The sequence below is a fragment of the Portunus trituberculatus genome, chromosome 36 (genome assembly GCF_017591435.1).
Source record: "Portunus trituberculatus isolate SZX2019 chromosome 36, ASM1759143v1, whole genome shotgun sequence".
Classification (NCBI taxonomy): Eukaryota; Metazoa; Arthropoda; class Malacostraca; order Decapoda; family Portunidae; genus Portunus; species Portunus trituberculatus.
The window spans coordinates 11915691-11926232 of NC_059290.1; the positions used below are offsets into that span (position 1 = coordinate 11915691).

Consider the following 10542-nt stretch of genomic DNA (forward strand, 5'->3'; position numbering starts at 1 on the left):
ATTCAGACATAGGGAAGGTATCAGGTGTAAAGTACAGGCAGTATATTTGTACCTATGATTAATGCTTATCTGTTTACTTCAGCTATCTAACAACACGGGAAGAGTCAAGAGCAATGGAACCTCTTAACTGGTAAACAATCTCTTGCTTGTTTGTACATCAGTCGGTGTGTGTTTCGTAACGGCACTCAAGAACGAGAGAGAGAGAGAAAAAAAAAAAAACCTCCAGTAATCAAGAGTCAAGCTTCAGAAATGCTGCTTTAATGGGACACAAAAAACTATAAATAATGACATTGATTCTTACTTACATTTCACCACCCTTGATTAGAAATGCAGCACAACAAGAATAGAAAACAATGCCAACAATGAGCAGCAAAAATTCAGAAATGCTGCTTTAATGAGGGAAAAAAAAAAAAAAAAAAAATATATATATATATATATATATATATATATATATATATATATATATATATAAATAATAACTGATTTACTTGCTTACATTTCACCACCCTTGATTAGAAATGCTGCACAAGAACAAGAAGAAATGATGCCAAAGAACAGCCAAGATTCCGAAATGCTGCTTTAATGGGATACAAGAAACTATAAATAATGACATTGATTTCCTCGCTTGTATTTCACCTCCCTTGATTAGAAATACAGCACAAGAACAAGAAGAGAAAATGGAGCCAACAAGGAACAGCCAAGATTCAGAAATACTGTCTAAACTTCTCTAGTACTGGGATGCTTTTTTACCCTGAGTTTTGGGTATGATTGGACGATTTTATTGACATGAGGAAGGGTCTATGGAGGTCAGGAGGTTAATGGCCAGTGTCTTCAGTATTGTAATCCCCACATGAGTTTCTGAAGCTGTTTAAAAATTGCCAAATAGTAAGAATGAATATGAAAATAGGTCATGGTAATCAAAGGGTTAAATGGGGAAACAAAAATGAAAATAATAATAATGACAATGATTTAGTCACTTACATTTCAGGACTCTTGATTAGAAATGCTGCAAAGTAAATAAATAAATAAATAAAAAAAATAAGGAAGAAGCAAGATTCAGAAATACTGTTTTTAAGAACGTAAGAAAAGAGAGAAACTGCAACAATGACTTACTTGCTTACGTTTCAACACCTTGATTAGAAACAATGCACATGAACAGAAAAAGTTGACAATAACAAAGGCGAAATTCAGAAACGCAGCCTTTGTGGGGAATAAGAACAGTGAATAATAACAATAACAATGATTTACTTGCTTACATTCCAGCACCCTTGATTAGAAACATTGCACAAGAACAGAAAAAATTATAGTAGCAAAGAGGCAAGATTCACAAACACTGCCATAACAGAAACAAGAACAGTAAGTAATAACGATGATTTATTTGCTTTCTTTTCAGCACCCTTTATTAGAAACACTGCACAAGAACAAAGAAAAGAAAAAAAAAGTGACAATAGTGAAGAGGCAAGACTCAGAAAAGCAGCCATAAGAGAAACAAGAACAGTAAATAAAAGAGCCTTAGAGTTAAATATGTGGGAAGGTCAACTTGTTCTTCATGTACTGCACTAACTGGTTCAGCCCGTCCTTGCCCAGAGACCCACCCAGGTGGTGTGCCTCCACGCTGATTAATCCACCTGTCTGTTTCACCTGGAAGTTACACCTGAGGAGGCATTTCAGTCCGCCTTTTGTTGCTTTTTTCTGTCCCCATCCTCCCGCTGATGTCCCCTGCTGGCTGTCTTTCTCCGGTGATCTCCCTTCCTCATGACTCTCCCCTAACTCTTCCTCCTCGTCTAACTCCTCCTCCTCCTCCTCCTCCTCCTCCTCCTCCTCCTCTTCTTCTTCTTCTTCCACGTTTTGTTTTTCCTTTTCTGTTCCAGTTTGCATTTCATCTGTTTCTATTCGTGCTCTTTTGCTTTCCCTCTCCTCTTCTTGGTCTTGATCTTCTGTTTTTCTCTTAGATCTTATGTCTTCCTCCTCTTCTTCCTCTTTAGCACCTTTACCTATCAGGAATACAATGCAGTGTCTTATTTATCCAACTCATTTCACCTCATAAGCTTTGTTGTAGGAATGACTTGTCTGATATGTGAGTTTGAGACATGATGGTAATAATGTGCACAGTTTTTGCTCTTCCAGGGAGTTGTGAAGACAACTGAGGCTTCAGGAAAGAATACCTCACATTTAATAAGACAAACTAGCATTGATTTGATAAGACAAGCTGGCATTGATATATCTAGACAAGCTGGTATTAATTTATTAAGACAAGCTGGCATAACTGGCATCGATTTAATAAGACAAGCTGCTATCAATTTTTTCAAACAAGCTGATATCATTTTCTTCAGACAAGCTGGCACTGAGTTATTTAGACAAGTTGGCATTAATTCATTCAGACAAGCTATTATCAACTCTAACTCAGTCCTGTCTTCTCATCTCTCAGACACAAGCAAGCCACAATAAAGCATGCCATCAATTTATTCAAGTTGCCATCACTCATAACTCAACATTGCGTCACCTCATCTCTCACAACAAGCCACAGCATAGCACAGCCCTTACCATTGTGCTGTTGCTGGTGGTGTCCCTCTCGCTCTCTCTCCCGCCGCCGCCGCCGCTGGTGTAGCCACGTTGCCTTGAATGCCTTCACGTTGGCGCTCACAAAGTATTTGGTGCTCTTGAACACTTCCACCTTCACCTGCAGGAGGATTCAGGGTTACTTTCATGTGGTCAATCATGTAGTGGTCAATCAATCACATCCCAGAAATGATGCAGAAAGATACAAGATGGAAATATAAAGGAAATAAAGAAATACTCACCCCCTGAAACAATGCAGAAAGATACAAGATGGAAAAACAAAAGAGGAAATGAAGAAATGATGCAGAAGATATAAGATGGAAAAAGAAAAAAAAGAAAAGAATTACTCCCCCAGAAGACAAAATACAAAAGATACAAGATAGAAAAATAAAAAGAAATTAAGAATTACACCCCATCCCCCAAGAAACAATGCAGAAAGATACAAGATGGAAAAATAGCAAGGAAAGAAACACTCGGTGCAAGAAACACTGTAGAAGATACAAGATAGAAAAATAAAAGAAAAAGAAATAGAAAAAAAATACTCGCCCTAGAAACTTGATGTAGATGATACAAGATGAAAAAATAAATAAATAAAAAAAGAAGAAGAAGAAATACTCGCCCCAAGAAACCATACAGAAGAAAATAGTGAGAGATGCAGAGAGAGGAAGAGTAAACATGTTGAAAGAAAGAGAGAGAGATGCAAAGAAAACACTGAGAGAGAAAAAGGAAACATAAAGAAAATAGGAAGAGAGAGAATGAGAAAGGAAGAGAGGCATAAAGAAAAAAGACAGAGAAAGTACAAAGAAAACATGAGAAAGAAAGAGAAGATAGGAAAAGGAAACAGTGATCGAGACAGGAAGGAATGAGAGAGAGAGAGAGAGAGAGAGAGAGAGAGAGAGAGAGAGAGAGAGAGAGAGAGAGAGAGAGAGAGAGAGAGAGAGAGAGAGAGAGAGAGAGAGAGAGAGAGAGAGAGAGAGAGAGAGAGAGAGAGAGAGAGGTGGCATGAGTTACCTTGAGAGCCTTTGAGCCAGCCGAGCACTTTATTCCAAGCGGCGGGCACAGAGTAGACAGACATGAGGGTGCGAGGGAACAGCAGCACAATTGGTTTCTTGGTGGCCATCTCCTTCTTACTCCGCACCTCAGCCAGACTCACACCGGCAGCAAAGGTCCATGCCGCACCCCACCTGCGTTCATAAGGTAACACTTCTCAGCCTTTTGACATTTTAAACCTCTTCAGTACTGGGACACATTTTTACCATGAGTTTTGGGTGTGATTAGATTATTTGATTGACATTAGGAAGGGATCTATTAAGCTCAGAATATTAATAGCTAGTCTTCACCATTTTTACCATGAATTTTGGGTGTAATTAGATCATTATATTGACATTAGGAAGGAGTCAACAGGTCAGCTCCCCACCTCATAGTCCGGCCTTGGCAGAACTCGGTGAAAACGCAGGAGGTTGGCGTGGCATCCTGCACCAGCCTCTTCACCTCCCGCACGTGAGCCTTGGTGCCGATGAGTGTGGTGAAGATCCTGAGGGAGGGACGAGATGAGTGTGTTTGATAGACTGAAGGTTGTATACTGAGTGTGTGTGTGTGTGAATGAATAAAGCGTATGACTGAATAGGTGAGTGTGTGAAAGAATGATAAAAGATAAGAACATAATTTAAGTTTAGGATGGAATAGTTGTGTGTGTGTGTGTGTGTGTGTGTGTGTGTGTGTGTGTGTGTGTGTGAAAGTATGTAGTCACTCTCTTTACACCTTGAACCTTCACAAATCCACCCTCACACTTCCAAACCACACAGGAAAAACCAAACAAGAATCACAACATATCAAACCCAAATAATCTACACTTTTGGAAACTCACACACACGTTTCCAACACTTCTAGAAAACACACAGGGCAAATAAACACAACACACCTTTCAACACTTACACTTACAGAAACCACACACACATACACACACACACAAACACACACACCTAGAAAAACACACAAGAAAAATAAACCCGACAAATTTACCCAACACACCCTTCACTTACAGAAACACTACAAGAGGACACAAGACTCTATAGATACAAGACACACTAATGAACAGTCTCACCTCACTTTGTCCCTCAGCAGCTGGCTCTCCTCCACCATCTGTCGAATGAACTCCACCTCCCCTCCTTCTGTCACCTTCTCCAGTGCTGACCCTGGGGAAAGAAAAAGAGAGAGAGAAAAGGGTGAGATAAGGACAGATACAGACAAAGAGCTCTGTGTGTGTGTGTGTGTGATATGGGTGTATGTGTGAGTGTGTACTGTCTTGTCCCAGCCAGCCCATGCAGGATTGCCAGTGTGGTATACAGGTAGATTCACAAATTTAATCTTTCAAAACCAACACTTCTATGAACCTGTGAATCAATCCCAGCCTTTCACTACCTACACTGACCCAGCCTCCCTTACCAGTGGGTGCAGCGGTGGGCTCTCCTCGGCCCTTCTTGCTCTTGGCCATGGTGTCAGCTTCCTCCTCTGAGCTGAAGAAGGGAGGGTTGGTCATGGTGAAGTCATAGATGTAGTCTCTCTCCTGTGTCTCCTCTCTCTCTTCCTCCCTTCCATTGGTGCCTTTGCCTTCCTCCTCCTCCTCTTTGCTGTCTTTCTTCTCTTCCTCTTCACCTGTGTTGGGGTTTTGAATTTGAAACATTTATCTATAACCAATACAGTTTTTATGATAGATTTTGCATTAATGGCTAGCCTTTAATAATCCAAAAAAAGGAAAAATGTCAGAGATGAAGGTGGAATAATGTATAGGACAGACAAACAGGTACAGATAGACAGAGATAAAAAGCAAGACTACATAAGGAGCGAGAAAAATGATAAGGTGAGGGTGGCACATGTAAAGGACACAAGGACAGATAGACAAAGATAAAAAGAGGATGCTACAAAAGAGGAGATAAAGAGAGACAAGATGAGAGTGAGATTAATTGGCCCAAGATGGAAAGACAGGCAATGGATGATGGAGATGAGACAAAATTGAATATGAGAGAGAGAGAGAGAGAGAAAGAAAGAAAAAAAGGGGGATAGGATAAGAGTAAAAAAGACAAAGAAGTAGTAAAATAAGGCAAAAAAATAAAATAAATAAATAAATAAACAAAAATAAAAACAGACAAGACATAAACAAGACTCAGGAAACACAAAAGCAAAACAAAACAAGCATGAAACACAAAAAACACAAAACAATGACAAGAACCCCAAAAACAACACAAAACTGACCTTTCTCACCTTGACCTTCCTTCCCTTCCTTCACCGCAGAGCACGCACCACCCCAACGCTGAGAACCTGACTGATGAAACTTGGAGGAACGGGAGACGAACTTACCACCACCACCACCACCAGCAGGGCGAGGTTTGAGGGCGGAGACTTGAGTGAGTGTTTCTGGTAGATCCAGCACCCCTTTCAGTATTGTTTTTTCCTCCACCTACAGAGAGAGAGAGAGAGAGAGAGAGAGAGAGAGAGAGAGAGAGAGAGAGAGAGAGGTTTAAATGTTGTAAATGATGGGTATATTAAATTTGGATTAGTTTGGGAGGTTTTTAAAGGTTCTTGAATTGAGAGAGAGAGAGAGAGAGATGAAAGTTTTGTGGTGTTGAAAAGGCTAAAGATTTCAAACACTTTCTCCTGAATTTGTGAGGGTGTGAGACCAGTGTTTTGTGATGTTGTCTTGAGTGTCAGAGATTCCAAAGTCCTCATCAGGTATAGTTGTCATTTTTAGTTCACCTTCCCCCACAGCAGGCAGAAATACAACTTCCCCACCTAGTATATTCACACTCACACTAACACCTTTCCACCTCTCCCACCTTACCTTTCTCACTGCAATCTGTCCCTCCAGCTTGTTCTTCTGCACGTTCTCCAGGGCACTCTGGCAGCTGGTGGGGTCTGTCTCGGTGGCCAGCATGCACCAGGAGAAGTGTGCCGCGGCCAGCAGGGGGTACACACACGCTGCTCCTGTGCCTGAGGGAAGAAAGGAGTGTGATGGGGTATGTACTCTGGTAAACTCTGGAACTCCCTATCTACTTCTGTATTTTCAACTTCCTGTGACTTGAGTTTGTTTAAGAGGGAGGTTTCAAGACATTTATCCATTTTTTTATCTATTTATTATATTATATTATATTTATTTATTTATTTATTTATTTATTATTTGTTTATAATTTTATTTTATTTATTTTTTGCTAATTCCCTCAGGCCTAGAAGGGGACTGGCAATAAAGTGGCCCTTCTTTTTCTTTTCATGTTGCCTTTTGCCAACTTTCCCCTCTTGCAAAAAAAAAAATAATAAATAAATAAATAAATAAATAAATAAAAAACTTGCGAAGGATGTAAAACTCAAGACAGATATTAAAATGTGTGTAAAGGATGTTGAAATTGTACATAAACACTATCCAATGATGATAAAGTGAGTGTAAACAATATAATAGTTGTCAATAAGCAATATACACGTAGAAACTCAATGAGAAAAAGCAGGATATTAAATTTGCAAAGGATATTAAAAAGTGTGCAAAGGATATTATAATAGTGGATAAACACTAATACATGTAGAAACTGCCCGGGTGAATTGCAAGGAATGAGTGATATAAGGAGGAGGAGGACGAGAACGAGGAGGAGGACAAGGAGGAGCAGGAAGAGGAGGAGAAGGAGGAGGACAAGGAGGAGGAGGAGGAGGAGGAGGAGGAAAAGGAAGAGGAAGAGGAGGAGGAGGGTGTAGGAGGGTATAAGGAGAAATGAATGAAATATAAGAAACAGATAAAGAATAAGGTAGACTGACAAGGATAAAGAAGACTAGTACAAGGAAGACTAACCGTTATGAGAAAGAAAGACTGGTATAAGGAACAAAAGCTGGTGAAAATTGCAAATAAATAAATAAATAAATAAATGAATAAATACTATATATATAAAAACTCAACCATAAAAACTGTACATCATAATAAACACACAAAGAGATAAAGAAAAAATAAAAGAAGAAAAATAAAAAAAAAAGAAGAGGAAGAAGAAGAAAAACAAGAAAAACAACAACACACTCTTACCAATGTCCACCCCTACTACAGGAGGCGGCGCATGACTGTCTCCCTCACCACCACCACCACCACCACCACCACACCTCTGGGCAGCCAAGAAGAGCAGGTCCTCCAGCCACAGTAAGTAGTTGAGACGCAGGGGCAGTGTGGGCACCAGGCGGTCGGAGGGAATGTTCACCTGCGGGAGGGAAGTTATGCTAGTTAGTTTTGTTAATAGGAGTGATTAGTCAAGATAATAGGACTAAATGGGCTTTTAGTTAATTTAATAGGACCAATTGTGCTTGCAGTTTAGTTAATAGGACCAACTTTAGTTTTAGTTAATAGAAGTAAATAGTTAAGTTGATAGGACCAATTAGGCGTTAAGTTAAATTAATAGGAGTGATTAGTTAAGATACTAGGACCAATCATGCTTTTAGTTTAGTTTAATAGAAGTAAATAGTTGAGTTGATAGGACCAGTTGAGCTTTGAGTTTAGTTAATAGGACTAATAGTACTGAAAAGGTTAAAAGGACTAAATTTTTTGCCTCAACAGAACCCTCGAACACCACAGGGCAAAAATCATGATACAGAAGGCAGGTAGTGAAATAACTTAACAGAACCTAAACTCCATGAAAAGAACTCAAATTTATGCCTCAACAGAACCCCAGAAACACTATGGCTGAGCAACAGAGCCCTGGAACACCACAGGGCAAAAATCATGACACAGAAGGCTTGGAAGTGAAATAACTTAAGAACTTAAACTCCATGAAAAGAACTCAAATTTAGACCTCAACAGAACCCCAGAAATACTACAAACAAGCAACAGAGCCCAGGAACACCACAGGGCAGCACCTCAAGGCCAAAATCCTGGTGTAGAAGGGAGGTGGTGAGGGTGCGGACAGCTTCAGGGTTCTTGAAGTCCAGATGCACCTTGCCGGCCACATCGTAAGAACAGTGGGCACGGAACTCTGGGTACTGAGTGGCGAGGTTCTTGAAGCTGGGAGGCGTTCTGTATGGGTTCCGAGGATGCATAAATTTGTTCAGCTTTTGAGGGACAGCTTGTTTCTGCTTCTTCTTTGCTGTTGAGGTAAGGCTGATGAGTGATGTGTGTGTGTGTGTGTGGAGGGGGGGTGTCAAAGTAATGTTGTGTTATTTTTTTTATTATTTACTTATTTATTTTTTTTTTTTAATGAAGAGGTGTGTGTGTGTGTGTGTGTGTGTGTGTGTGTGTGTGTGTGTGTGTGTGTGTGTGTGTGTGTGTGTGTGTGTGTCTCTGGCCTTCATACTAATACTCCAGTCAGTCTTCTATATACATGAGTCATTCTTCCTTATACCTGTCTCTCTTCCTTATCTTCATCACTCCTTACATCTCTCAGTCTACCTAATCACATCATTCCTCCTTATACTACCCATTCTGCCTTATCCTTATCATTCTTCCTTATATTTCCTTTTTTTTATTTCATTCACTTTTCCTTCTGTCAGCCCTACATCTTCCTTCCTCCTTATACCACTCTACACTCCTTATACACTCTTACACCCTCCTGCTCCTTATACCAGCCTATACTACTGCTGCTCCTCATACTAGCCTACATCCTGTCTTCCTTCTTCCTTATACCAGCTTGCATCCTGCCTTCCTTCCTGCTTATACTGTCCTATACTTCTTATACCAGCTTACACCTTTCCTTCCTCCTCCCTATACCATTGTAAACTCATATCCTCTTCCTTATACCAGCCCTGCATTCTTCCTTATACCAACCCTGCACTCTTCCTTATACTGACCTTACACTCTTCCTTATACCAGCCCTACTCTCTTCCTTATACCAGCCCTACTCTTCCTTATACCAACCTTACACTCTTCCTTACACCAGCCCTACTCTTCCTTATACCAGCCCTACTCTTCCTCATACCAGCCCTGCACTCTTCCTTATACCAGCCCTACACTCTTATACTCTTTCTTATACCAACTCTTCACTCTTCCTTATACCACCCTACACACTATTCTTCATACCAGCCCTACACTCTTCCTTATACCATCCTACATCTTCCTTCCTCCTTATACCATCGTACACCTTCCTTCCTCCTTATACCATCCTACACCTTCCTTCCTTCTTCCTTATACCATCCTACACCTTCCCTCCTCCTTATACCATCCTACACTTTCCCTCCCTCCTCTTCCTTATACCATCCTACACCTCTCCTCCTCCTTATACCAGCCTACATCTTCCCTCCTCCTTATACCATCCTACACCTTCCCTCCTCCTTATACCAGCCTACACCTTCCCTCCTTATACCAGCCTACACCTTCTCTCCTCCTTATACCATCCTACACCTTCCTTCCTTCTTCCTTATACCATCCTACACCTTCCCTCCTCATCCTTATACCACTTATACCTCATACTTCACATTTCATTTATTAATTTCCAAAAGGATCAAATTTATACGTTTTCTTCCTTATACTTCTTTGTTACACTGCCTTATATTTCATCCTGTCCTTCCTTATACTCACCGGTGGCCATCTTGTCTGTTTCCTTATGCTCTCCCTGCTTCCCTTATACCAGTGTCTCTCGCAACACTAATAAACAAGTAATTCAAATTGTGTTCCTTGGTAAACGTTTCAACTTGGCTTGTTTACATGTGGTTGGGGGGGTTTATATATTTAGTCCCTTTTAATTTTGGCTTGTTTTAATATATTTTCTTTTATTTTTATCTCTTTTTTTATTTATTTTTTTTTTTGTGTTTGTATTGTTTTATTTTGATTTTGTTTTGTCTTGTGTACATGTGGGTGGTTTAATATTCTTAGTCCTTTATTTATTTTTTTTTTTGCCTGGTTTCTATTTTTTTTTTCATTTTATCTATTTCTCTTTTGTTTGTGTTTTGAATTGCTATTGTTTTTTTTTTATGTTTTGTTTACCTGCGCTGGGTTTTATATATCTAGTCCTTTGCTTATTTATTTTTTTT

At 39.8% G+C, this 10542-nt stretch overlaps 1 protein-coding gene across 2 annotated transcripts; it reads right to left on the bottom strand.

The window, feature by feature from the left end:
- Positions 1-564: 564 nt before the first annotated feature.
- LOC123513720 (RNA N6-adenosine-methyltransferase METTL16-like) lies at positions 565-10228 on the bottom strand. 2 transcript variants are annotated; one of them, XM_045271104.1, is made up of 11 exons: positions 10091-10228; positions 8437-8663; positions 7616-7784; positions 6398-6546; positions 5821-6016; positions 5005-5214; positions 4664-4754; positions 3977-4093; positions 3571-3743; positions 2545-2680; positions 565-1994 (listed from the first exon to the last, which is right to left on the bottom strand). In XM_045271104.1, the coding sequence occupies exons 1-11, from the start codon at positions 10098-10100 to the stop codon at positions 1991-1993; spliced, it is 1482 nt and encodes a 493-aa protein (XP_045127039.1). In that variant the 5' UTR covers positions 10101-10228; the 3' UTR covers positions 565-1990. The 2 variants fall into 2 exon arrangements, with proteins under 2 accessions (XP_045127039.1, XP_045127038.1); XM_045271103.1 differs by having other exon boundaries at positions 5812-6016.
- Positions 10229-10542: the final 314 nt, after the last annotated feature.

What these genes read in the sequence shown, in the direction of transcription:
- LOC123513720 (XM_045271103.1), bottom strand. An exon ending in CTGCTGAGGGACAAAGTGAG is followed by an intron (nt 4,094 to 4,663) that starts GTGAGACTGTTC and finishes TCCCTCCCTCAG; the next exon opens with GATCTTCACCACACTCATCG. An exon ending in CTGGCTCAAAGGCTCTCAAG is followed by an intron (nt 2,681 to 3,570) that starts GTAACTCATGCC and finishes ATCCTCCTGCAG; the next exon opens with GTGAAGGTGGAAGTGTTCAA.